The 13,004-nt window shown below is 33.4% G+C and overlaps 1 protein-coding gene across 1 annotated transcript; it reads right to left on the reverse strand.

The window, feature by feature from the left end:
• Positions 1-10,800: 10,800 nt before the first annotated feature.
• LOC120165728 lies at positions 10,801-12,231 on the reverse strand. Its single transcript, XM_039175206.1, has 6 exons — positions 12,143-12,231; positions 11,942-12,061; positions 11,662-11,735; positions 11,492-11,571; positions 11,093-11,241; positions 10,801-10,912 (listed from the first exon to the last, which is right to left on the reverse strand). Exons 1-6 carry the CDS (start codon positions 12,144-12,146, stop codon positions 10,830-10,832), a joined length of 510 nt encoding a protein of 169 aa, XP_039031137.1. The 5' UTR covers positions 12,147-12,231; the 3' UTR covers positions 10,801-10,829.
• Positions 12,232-13,004: the final 773 nt, after the last annotated feature.

Below are 13,004 nucleotides of genomic sequence, written 5' to 3' on the forward strand. Positions count from 1 at the left end.
AACAATATTTATTTTTTAGAAGTAACTAATTTAATTCGAAATAAAAAATATATCAAATTAAAATGAAGATTTATTATCATAATAATAAATTAAACACATAATTAGGATAATTTCCTATAATCATTAAAACAAAATTAGTAACTTAAGATCACATAAGGATCAAATAAGAAAAAATTAAAAATCTAACAAAAAAAACTCAAACAAATATAGATACAAACAGATCTAATCGTATTGATAAACAAACCACAAAATGTGATCAAGTTATTGAAAGAACACCGAAAACCGTAAATCATACTCGAGTGACGTGAAAAGCTAACCATTCATGCAAATCAGGTATCCAAATCAAATATGAGGATTCAAAACATGGAAGATCAACAACATATCAGATAAGTGTCATATTGATCAGTCATGATGATGCCAAATCAACCCTTAAAAAAAGATAAATGAAAAAACGACCAAAAACCTAAAAAATGTCAAATGTCATAAGAAAACGTGTCATAAATGTTGGATATATGAACTGCAAAACTACACCGTTAGCACTGACTGAAAATATAAACAGTAATTAAAAGGAACAAATTCGTAAACCGTGTCGTGGCAAAAACCACTTCCTTAGAAACGAATTTGCCCCAATGTGTGTAATCGCTGGAGTAGGTGGACCGTCCCCTGAGGTTAACACGGTCGCTCCAAATTCCGTACACCCAAAATCGGAGTGGACTGCTGGTGGTATTGCTCTTCTTATCGGAAAGCACAGAAAGAATAATTGCAGAAAACACTTTGAAGTGAATTGTGAATGTTGAGAGTGAGTTGAGAAGCTGAATATAGCCCTCTATTTATAGGTTAGAAATAGGGTTAAAATCGTTCATAAAATTTCAGGATTAAATCTCTTCTTTTGTAACAGCTAAAACGTCTAGATGAACCTGACTCAAAAATAGTCCAGGTTCATTGCATCATTATTAAGCTGTTATAACTCCTGAAATTATATCATGTAACCCCTGGAATTAAATCAAATAACTCATGTAATCCTGATATTAACAGCTTGTCTCCTCTATACAAAGCTGGAAATCAGTCCAGATACATCTTAACGTTTTTTATTTAATTTAGGAAAAAGCTGTTTAATTTCTGATAACTCTCATAAACCAGCTGTTATCATTTGAAATTAAACAGTCCTCAGCAGCCTATAAATATCAGTTGAAATCTTTCACATTTTTCCATTTGTTTCTTTCAAAGAGAAATTCCTCAAGAATTTTCTCTAAAAAGATAATATCCGCGCGGACGTGTCGAAGACACGTATTACCACGACCACGAGCCGAGTCGAGCCGAGCCGAGACGAGACGGACGGGCGGCGGCGGCGGTGCGCGAGAGTCCCCCTTGTTCTCTTTCACTCAACAAGAAAGTGGGAATTCCATACTATAAATACTCATTCCCAATAGTGTTTCCAATACTATGTGAGATTGAGCATTACCAACATTCCCCCCACTAATGCGAAAGAATTCTTCTGAAACTCGAAAACAAACTTTCCAGAAGAGCAATAGCGAGATTAGTTGCTTAAGCACTAGTGAACGTATCTGGAACTAGTACATAGTGATGATGAGCAATCCTTCTCTTAGATAAGTGAAACTAGTCTAGAACTTTCTAAGATGGGGGTAAACTCATAACACACAACTAACCCATTCATCCACCTGAGTCCTCGATGTGTAAGATATATATATATACAAAAGTATATATTTGGCCATCTTACCTCAGGATTCTAGTAAGTGTGCTAGAAAAATGGCCCAACATTTTTCATAGAAGGCGGCTAACACTTCTCACTTACATAAGTTATTTCATCAAGTTTATCTCAACATAAACCACCCTTAAAAGGGATATGAAATAATTAAGAGCTTTTATAATAGCTCAACCTCACAAAGGGTATGGTGACTTTCTTCAAGTTTATTATAAATGAACCACCCAAACTCTGGGCTAAGAAGTCATTAAGAATAAATATTCAACCTCATTTATCGGTAAATTCAATAAGTCCTTCTCACCAGAACCATTCAAATACTTGGATTTGAATTTATTAAGAGTTTAACAAACTCAACCTTTCTATCGGTAAGTTCATCATTTCCTACCCACTCACTCTGGGTTATGAACTTATTAAGAATAGATATTCAGCCAAAATCGGTAAATTCATCAAGTCTTTCTCACTAAGACCACCCAAAGCCTGGGCTATGAGTTTATTAAGAGCACTTAAGCTCATCCTGGGCATGCACATTATTCGTCATAGGGATAGGCAATAGGAATGTGCACTATGAGTCTTTCTATGGTTTTGTTTGACCACATGGAACTTAGATAACTAAGTTGGGTATCCACCATGAATTCCTCAACCAATGGGCTTTAGACCCATCCCCCTCGATGAATCTAGGACCATCTTCCGACTTAACCCTTTGGTAAGTGGATCTGCTAGGTTCCTTTCCGACTTCACATACTCTAAAGAGAGCACTACATTCTTTATTAAGTGTCTAACAGATTCATGTCTTATGCGAATGTGTCTTTTCTTACCATTGTAAGCTTGATTCTTAGCCACACATATCGCAGCTTGTGAATCACACAATAATGAAACCGGAGGAGTCGGTCTTCCCCACAACGGAATATCTGTTAACAAGCTTCTGAGCCACTCGGCTTCTTGCCCAGCTAGGTCAAGAGCTATAAACTCTGACCCCATAGTAGAACGAGCAATACAAGTCTGCTTTGATGATTTCTACGAGATTGCTGCTCCACCCAAAGTAAAAACATACCCACTCGTAGAGCTTACCTCATCATTATCAGAAACCCAGTTGGCATCACAATATCCTTCCAGTACCTCAGGAAAACCAACGAACTCAAGTTTCCAATTCAAAGTACCCTTAAGATACTTCAGTAAGCGTTTAAGAGCAATCCAGTGTTCACCACTCGGATTATGAGTATATCTACTCAGTCTACTCACAACATAAGCAATATCAGGCCGAGTATAGTTCATTAAGAACATTAAGCTTCTGATTAATTTAGCATATTCAGTTTGGGAAATGCTACTTCCTTTATTCTTAACAAGATGTATGCTAGGGTCATAAGGAGTTCGAACAGGGACGACATCAAAACTGTCAAATTTCTTTAGCACTTTCTCTATGTAATGTGCTTGACTTAAAGAAAATCCCTTTTCAGTTTTGGTAACTCTGACTCCTAAGATTACATCAACTTCTCCCAAATTTGTCATCTCAAACTTAGTGGATAAGAAACTCTTAACTTTGTTAATAGACTCGATGTTAAAACTGAAAATCAACATGTCATCAACATACAGGCTTATGATGACACGTGTCAAACATTTTTGAATACACACAAGCATCCGAACCATTCACAACAAAACCAAAACTAAGAATATTTTTATGGAATTTCTCATACCACTATTTAGGAGCCTGCTTAAGTCCATAAAGTGACTTTTTAAGTCTACAGACTTTCCCTTCCATACCAGGTGCTTTAAAACCTAGTGGCTGCTCCATGTAAATCTCCTCATCTAGATCCCCATTCAAGAAAGTAGTCTTAACATCCATTTGATGTACCTGTAACTTATTAATAGAGGCTAGCGTAAATAATGCACGAATCGTTGAGATTTTCGTAACGGGAGAGTATGCATCAAAGTAGTCTAAACCAAACCTTTGAGTAAACCTTTTGACGACTAACCTTGCCTTGTACCGCTGAATCGAACCATCTGGCCTTAGTTTCTTCCGGAAGACCCATTTGTTGGAGATTGGTTTGAATCCCTTAGGCAAGTCAACTAATTCCCAAGTATGATTAGATATTATCGATTCTAGTTCATCATTAACAGCGCTTTTCCAAAAACTAGCATCGATTGATCTTATAGCTTCTTCAAAAGTTTTAGGATCCTCATCTAAAAAAAAATTTGAGCTATAGGATCTGAAATGGAGTCTAAATCATTTATCTCAGAAATAAAGGAAGTAATAAAGTCTGGTCCAAAAGAGGTTTCAACTCTTTGCCTTTTATTTCTTCTAGGATCAAAATCAATTTGTTCAGAAGACCTAGCAGGATTACTAGAAGAAGTTGATGGAATATATTCTATTTGTGTTTCTACATTTAATCTCGGTTCCTTTAAAGGAAAGGTATTCTCAAAGAAAACAACATCTCTTGACTCACAAATAGAATAATCTTGTAAAAGCGTGAATCTGTATGAAACATTATTCGTAGCATACCCTATAAACACTGCATCAACGGTTTTAGGTCCAATGGTGGACTTCTTAAAGTCTGGCAAACCCACTTTAGCCAGACACCCCCACACTTTCAGATATTGTAAATTAGGAGCGTATCATTTCCACAATTCATATGGGGTAGAATCTAATTTCTTATAAGGAACTCGGTTCAAGATATGAGTTGACGATAGAATGGCTTCCCCCCACATGTTATCAGATAACCCTGAACTTATTAATAAAGAATTCATCATCTCTTTTAAAGTTCTATTTTTCCTTTCGGCTATACCATTCTGTTGAGGAAAATAGGGGGCTGAAGTTTCATGAATTATGCCATTCTTTTCACAAATATCTTTTAAGAAATTAGATCCATATTCACCACCTCTATCAGATCTAACCCGTTTGATTCTCCTATCTAACTGATTTTCAACTTCTGCCTTATAAATAAGAAAGAAGTTTTCAGCTTCATCTTTAGTCCTTAGGAGATAAACTTTTGTTTATCTTGAATAATCATCTACAAAAGTTATGTAGTAGTGTTTTCCTCCTTTACTTTCAGTGTTTCTAAAATCTTCTAGATCAGTATGAATAAGTTCTAACAACTCAGTCTTTCTATTAGAAATAATCTTAAAGTGAGGTCTAGTATGCTTAGCTTCTACACAAATTTCACATTTGTTAAAGCTAGTTGTGTCTAGTTTAGGCAGAACATTCATATTTATCAATTTCTTTAAAGCATGAATATTCACGTGTCCTAATCTAGCATGCCACATATCAATGGATTCAAGAATATAAGCAGAAGTGTTAGCTTTATTTTCATTAAATTGAGTTTCTATGATAAATAAATCATTGCTTAAAAACCCTTTCCCAACATAATCACCATTTCGGGAAAGTACAAGTTTATCTGCCTCAAAAACTAACTTAATGCCTGCCTTATTCAGAAGCCCACCACTTATCAAATTTCTATGCAAGGCAGGTATATACAGAACATTATTTAAAGCCAGAGTTTTACCATAAGTCAGATTGAGTAAAACCTTGCCTTTGCCTAGCACTTCAGAACTGCTAGAGTTCCCTATGTACACACGTTCACCAGTGTTCCCATCTTCAAACTCGGTGAAAAACTCCTTCCTTGCGTAGAAATACTTCGAAGCGCCAGTGTCAACTACCCATTCTGAACTGTTCTCCACCAGATTAACTTCTAAGACCACCGCAACAATGATCTCATCATCTTCTTCTACAACGTGCATCTGTGGCTTGTTTTCATTCTGGCGGTCTGAGCGGTGTTGGCATTGGTAAGCTTTGTGGTCAGGTAAACCGCATACATAACACTTGAACGTATTTCTTTCCAGTTTGGCCTTTCCTGACTTCTTGAAGTTGGTAGCCTTCTGTGGTTTCGTCTTCTTGTCTTGATTCCCACGTTTCATGATCTTCTTAAATTTAGACTCAACCAAGTTAGCTTTAAAAGATAAATTACTCATAGAATTAGTAAGCTTATCTTTTAAATGGTTGGCTTCTTCAATCTTCATATGGCCCACAAGTTCTTCAAGCGAAATGTCTCTCTTCTTATGCTTAAGAGAGTTGCGGTAGTCGGACCAGGACTTGGGCAGATTCTCAATGAGTACATTGGCTTGCAGCACCTCACACATTTATATCCCTTCAGCGATGATGTCAGCGGTAGTCATGGACTTGATCCATTATTGGTTTATCGTCTGTCATCTGGAATTTGAGCCATTCCCCAACAACATACTTCTTGATGCCCGCATCGTTCGCACCATACTTTTTGTCGAGAGTGTCCCATATTGCCTTGGCACTCCTTTCTCTAAGGAACATATCAAATAGTTTATTTGATATGTGGCTGAGCAGATGTCCTCGCACCGTCTTGTTGTCTTTCTCGTATTTCTCGTAGATAGCGACGGCGGCAGTTGCTAAGGCATCATCATTGAGGACCATATCCGCATCATTACCGGCAGCTGGGGTTGGCGGCTTGGTAGGTGGTGGCTTGAGCAGCACGTAGTCAAGATCAAGCTGCTCGAAGAATATCATGATTCTTTGGGACCACCTTCTATAATTCTTTCCATCAAGTGCATCGAGCTTGGAAAGATCAGGGATTAGTTTGCTCAAAGGTGTTGTGATGATTACAGTATATGGAATTCGTTTCTAAATTGTTGGATATATGAACTGCAAAACTACACCGTTAGCACTGATTGGAAATATAAACAGTAATTAAAAGGAACAAATTCGTAAATCGTGTCGTGGCAAAAACCACTGCCTTAGAAACGAATTCGCCCCAATATGTGTAATCGCTGCAGTAGACGGACCGTCCCCTGAGGTTAACACGGCCGCTCCAAATTCCGTACACCCAAAATCGGAGTGGACTGCCGGTGGTATTGCTCTTCTTATCGGAAAGCACAGAAAGAATAATTGCAGAAAACACTTTGAAAGTGAATTGTGAATGTTGAGAGTGAGTTGAGAAGCTGAATATAGCCCTCTATTTATAGGCTAGAAATAGGGTTAAAATCGTCCATAAAATTTTAGGATTAAATCTCTTCTTTTGTAACAGTTGAAACGTCTCTTCTTTTGTAACAGCTGAAACGTCTAGATGAACCTGACTCAAAAATAGTCCAGGTTCATTGCATCATTATTCAACTGTTATAACTCCTGAAATTATATCATGTAACCTCGGTACAAAGCTGGAAATCAGTCAAGATACATCTTAACGTTTTTGATTTAATTTAGGAAAAAGCTGTTTAATTTCTGATAACTCTCATAAACTAATTGTTATCATTTGAAATTAAACAGTCCTCAACATCCTATAAATATCAGTTGAAATCTTTCACATTTTTCCATTTGTTTCTTTTAAAGAGAAATTCCTCAATAATTTTCTCTAAAAAGATAGTATCCGCGCGGACGGGTCGAAGACACGTATTACCACGACCACAACCACGAGCCGTGCCGTGCCAAGACGAGACGGACGGATGGCGGCGGCGGTGCGCGAGAGTCCCCCTTGTTCTCTTTCACTCAACAAGGAAGTGGGAATTCCATACTATAAATACTCATTCCCAATAGTGTTTCCAATACTATGTGAGATTAAGCATTACCAACAATAAAGACATATGAAAATGTGTCATAAAGAAATATGAAAATGTGTCATAAAAAAGATGAAAATGTGTCATACATGCAAATTTATTGAAAAAAATAGAGATATAATATAAGAAAAGAAAAAGACATTAAAGAATACTGACAGTCGACAACCAACATTAAAGTTGATGTTTTCGTCGATCAAAAAAGACAAAAAAAACAGATGACTGATGCAACAAAAAAAAGTATTGTTTTTCAATATATTTATGAATATGGGTTAGTTATATCTTAATTTAGGATTGCTAATTTCCTATGGTTATAGATTTTATATTTTATTTAAGTATTTTATTTAAGTTATAGAGTTTATAATTTAGAATTTTAGGTTTAAGGTAAATAGATATATTATGTAAAATAAATTATGAAAAATAGATATATTATGTAAATTAAATTTTACACAATCTGTGTATTAAATTTTAACTATATAATTATTAATTGAAGTTGAAATAAATCCATTATTAAACTTATTTTTATCTTTGAGTTAATTGTTTCATACGTCCTCAAATTATGATCTTTATTTTAAATTGGTTTCTATGTTTTTAATTGAACAATGACTATGATTCTAAATTTATCTTCAAACTTTTGAACATACACTTTCATCCCCAAACTACGATCTTATTTCAAAATTAGTCCCCAAACTTTTTGAATATTTCAACTTCATCCCAAATTATATGTATATACTAATCACATCATTTGTTAATAGAACCTTTAGGCCAAATTATATTATTATATGTTTGGAAAAAAATTAGGTTAAACTATGGTTGAAACTATTTACAATTTTGGATGAATTTGGGATGAAATTGGAAGATTCAAAAGTTTGGGGACTAATTTAGAATGAGGGTCATAGTTTGGGGATGAAATTGGAACAATTAAAAGTTTATGGATTGATTTAGAATGAAAGCCATAGTTTGAGGATAAAATTAAAATATTCAAAAGTTTTAAAACAAATTTAAAATAAGAATAATAATTTGAGACATATAATGCAATTAACTCTATATCTTTCTCATGCATGCATTACAACAAATAATGATAATATTTGAAGAGAAGATGAAAGTAAGAGAACTCTTGTATTATATTGCAATGAAAATAATTCTACCATACATAAAGTGTCTGAGGATAAAATGAAGCCCAAATCTTCACCCAGGTTTAAATCCCACATGCAGCAGGACGGATCATCACCTTCCGGGTGACTATATGCAAACAAAATTTCATCAAATGCTAATGGGAAGAGCTTTTCTAAACGGCCTCTTACTTCAAATACGAAGCCTCGACCCGAAAAGCTTATTCCTGCTGATGCCCTGTCTCAAGGTCTAAGCAGAGCTTCTCTTTCAGGACCTATAAGCCTGACTGCAAGGAAGAACATGAACTTAAAGGTTGTGCTTCCACAGAAGATTCGGAACGAGGTCTACGAAAGCGGTAAAATTCACTAAAAGCAAACACCGTTAAGGAGAAAACGCTGTATGTTATCAAGCTGGAGACAGAGAATGTAATGCTGGAATCTGATGTAAATGAAAACTGTACCATTAAAGTGTCTCCGCCCGTTCGAGATGAATCCGAGTATACCGTGACCGGAGCCGATCATCACTCGGACTCTGCATACAATGAAGCCAATAATGGTGATCCAAATGTGAAGGAACATGGTGAGGGGAAGATTGTCTTAAGGCAGCAGGATGTGGTGGGAAAGCAAGATGGAAAGGGTTTGTTTAATGAAGTCATCGAAGAAACTTGTCGAACCCGGAAAAGAAGGTGAAGGCCTTAGTTGGTGCCTTCGAAACAGTGATCTCCATCTCCCTCCAAGATGCAAGAACTTCATTAAACTATGCCAGTGAGTAAAGGATTCATCAACTTCTTCATTAACCATTGGTGTGCAGTGTGATCTTTGATATGTTTTTTCATAGACTGCTTCTGTTTGTGATATGAATTGATTTCTATCATATAATTTGTGAATCATTTACTTGTATCTTCCTTTGTGTTCCATTTTGATGCTGCTTTGCTATAATAAAATTATTAAAAATATAATTCATTTCTATACTATAAAAATATTAATAAAAATAAAACAATTTTTAAAGTTTGAAATACTTTATAGATTAAAATATTTTTTCTTATTTCAAAAAATAAATGGTGTATCATTTTTAAGATTAGATTGTTTTTTTGGTCGAATAAAATCAATTAAATATATTATTGAGTTGTTAACGGTGAAAACAAAATAACAAATAAAAAAATATTATGCCAATGTTATTGTTAATTTTTAATGGTGGATGAACAAAAAAAATGAGACGTAATTTAAAGTATGATTTTGAAAAAAAATATTTAAGGATAAAATCAAAAACATAAATAAAAATGAATAGTCAAATAAATAAATAATCTAATAAAATAGGAAGAACACAATAAAAAAATATTAGTTTTAGAGCTTTAAAATTTTATTATTACCTCTTTAAGTATCCGATTCAAGTACACTATCTATAAAAGTGTGCGAATATTTATTATTGGAAGTCTTTTGAACATATACTACTTTATATTTAATTTATATATTTTAATCTTCTTATATACTTTTTATTTGAAGATCTCGATCTTTCTTCTCATTTTTTTAATTTTATTGTTAATTATTAATTGGACAATAATAAAAAAAAGTAAAGTAATGTTTTAGAGTATTGCGTTTGCAATTTTTGAAATATTAATTTATTATTTTATATTTCTTGTAACTGTTAGGTTACTAATTAATGATAAAATTAGTTAAAAATAAAAAAATCAAATAAAATTAACAAAAATAAAAACAAACTTTGAAATAATACATAGATTTATTGTTGAGAATTTTTTTTTTGTTACAAAAAGTTTAGGTAAGGGTTAGCTCCATAATCCAGGGTCAGGATATACCTAAGACTCAATTGAGATTTACATAAGAATTTACAGATTGTCCACCAAGAGTGAAAGTGATAGGATTCAAACTTGGACTTAATATTTTGTTGAGAATTCAAGATTTAGGGAATTATCCTTTTAATTAAAATACATTTTTATGTTTGTAAGACTCAAATATATATCTATTAATAAGGTCATGAATTATGTTAAGATCGATATCATAGTAGATGGATTGAAAATAAATAAAAAATCATTATCTTAATCATATCATCAGCTATCATATTAATTTTGTGACGAATTTAATTTCATTGTCAAACGTTTTGCACATAACTATTAATTATACATCTCTATTAATAAGTTCAATGGATTACTCTAGCTACATAGGTGAATTAAATGCTGTAGTTAAGTATGATATTATGTCGGCTTAGTAAGAAGAGGACATATGATCGTTGTTTCTTTTATGCGTATCGAACAGAGCCGATGATTCTAACGAAGCAGTACCGTTACATACGTAGATGAATCTATCGAAGCAGTATTGTAGCATACACTCATCAAGTTATCACAAAAGGACATCTAAATGAATATGTGATTATATTGTTTTCATATGTTCATCAAGTATGTAAATCTACCTCAAGCACTTGGTAACTCCGGCTTCGAATCTGCAGTTTCTGCTTCAAAGTCCATTCCCGATATGCTCATCGGTCCAATATTAACTGCAAATATTCAAAACTAGGAAGTTAGGGTCCTATCCGAAAGAAATGAAGAAGGAAACTTAATTAGCTTAGGTTATATTGAAGTTGCCATGAATCTAAGACAGTTCGATAGCCAATTTGCAGCACTGTAAACAAGAGTTTCCCAACATTGGTAAAAGGAAAAAAGGATAGATCACATACCAACAGCATCGAGTCCGAATAATTTAGGCATGAACTGCTTTATATGTTCTTCAGCTGCTTTGTCGGATTTCAGTGTCTGGCACTCGAACGAGATCGAAATCTTCTTCACTTCTTTTTGTTCAACCATATCCACAACATCCTGTTCCCACCTGTCTCAAGCATGAATTTCAATCACTCAAAATAAAGAATGAGAGAAACATAGTAACTGAATATGCTACTCAAAGTCTAACTCCAGGTAAAACCATAAAAGTCCGATTTGGGTATGTATCCCACAAAGGTATACTCAAATTTTAGTAAATCTTTTCATATATTTTGAGGGCTATATCCAAACATATGTTGGACAACACGTATACGAAGGGAATTAACGAGCCGAAGAAGTGTGTGCTGACATCGACTTACCCATGAGCATGATTGAGGTTATGGAACCGAGCAGCATCATGCCCTCTGCACTCCACTACAACGGTATGATCTTTCTTATTCTGCGGCACACTGATACTAAATAAAAATACAGAGATACAGATAAATAAATAAATAGATAGATGCGGATTTTTTTCGGATAAGATTCATACATTGTAGTCTATGATTGTGAGCTTTATCAAGCGGTAATCTTCACCTCTACTGCACTCCATTTGACAAGCCAATTCTTTAATCATGGAATAAAAGATATAGTGAAAAAGTGTGCATAAAGCCAACTTTTAAGTTACTTATAGACATTTGTGTAACTTATGAACAAAAATACAAACAGTTTGTGTGCAGTGATAAGACACAGAACCGAACGCAGTATGGCAAGTTAAAAGCAGAGGAAAAATGGAAAAGGCGAGGATAATATAACAAGTAAGAAGGAAGTACCGGTGCCATGAAGTCCATAACAGATAGATTGAGGAAGCTGAACGAAATGTCCTGAAAGAGACCCTTCCGGCAACAATGCTATTGATGCCACTCCTTCCTTTGAATCTTCGTCTTTTGCTTCTTCAATTAATCAAAATTTCATATAAAAAAGGGGAAATCAATTCTAAAAATAATTAAGAAGCAACATAGAAAAAAAATTACCCATTTCTTCAATTCTTCAAGAGTGAAACTGTTTGTGACTTTGTTCTCGGTACTCTCTACTGGTAGTAGGATTGCTGACGTAATAGAATTTAAAGGGCGCCCCATTAAAATAAGGAGTAAAATACTTTAATAATTGCTGGTATTTGGATAAATTTTCGTTTTCAATATTTTAAAATTATAAATCTGTGACTAACGTTATCATTTATTATAAATTAATCATTTACCGTTAACAATATGTCACCTTCTGATTGAAAGAAAATAAAGCAATAAATAAGTAAGTGAGAGATTTGAACATAGGACTCTTGAGTGAAATATTACAAACCAAACCATTAAGTCTAGGTAACCATTTAATATATTTAGACAATAAATAGTATATATCTTATATCTTAGTATGTAAATATTTTACTAAAAAAAATAATATGTTATATATCTTAAATTTTAAAATTATCTTTTTATTTTTGTTTTAACTTATTAAATATTATTAAATATTTTTGTTTGCAAAAAAATTATTTTTGCATCTATATTATATTTATTTTCTAATCTTTGCATCATATTTAAAAATTAATTTTAACTTTTTTTTTACTATAAAACAATAGTTTACTGTCTACACGTTTTAAAAAATAATATTTTAATTTAAAATAATAAAGTTATTGTTGGTGACTAAATATTTTGGTTTAAACAATTTTTAGGTCCTCTTAATTTTGAGCTTGAACAAATTAATCTCTTAAAAATATTTTTATGAAATTTTGTATAATTCTTTTAAACACTTATAGAATCTAAATGTAAAATTAATATATTTTTATACTAAATTAATAGTAAAATATTTAAATATATTTCAAATTAAGATATTTAAAAAATATGT

The sequence above is a fragment of the Hibiscus syriacus genome, unplaced genomic scaffold (genome assembly GCF_006381635.1).
Source record: "Hibiscus syriacus cultivar Baekdansim isolate YM2019G1 unplaced genomic scaffold, ASM638163v2 tig00000329_pilon, whole genome shotgun sequence".
Lineage (NCBI taxonomy): Eukaryota > Viridiplantae > Streptophyta > Magnoliopsida > Malvales > Malvaceae > Hibiscus > Hibiscus syriacus.

Coding starts and splice junctions, on each gene's coding strand:
- LOC120165728 (XM_039175206.1), bottom strand. Junction 11,736..11,941: donor TTATGGACTTCATGGCACCG/GTACTTCCTTCT, acceptor CCATGATTAAAG/AATTGGCTTGTCAAATGGAG. Junction 11,572..11,661: donor TCACAATCATAGACTACAAT/GTATGAATCTTA, acceptor AGTGTGCCGCAG/AATAAGAAAGATCATACCGT.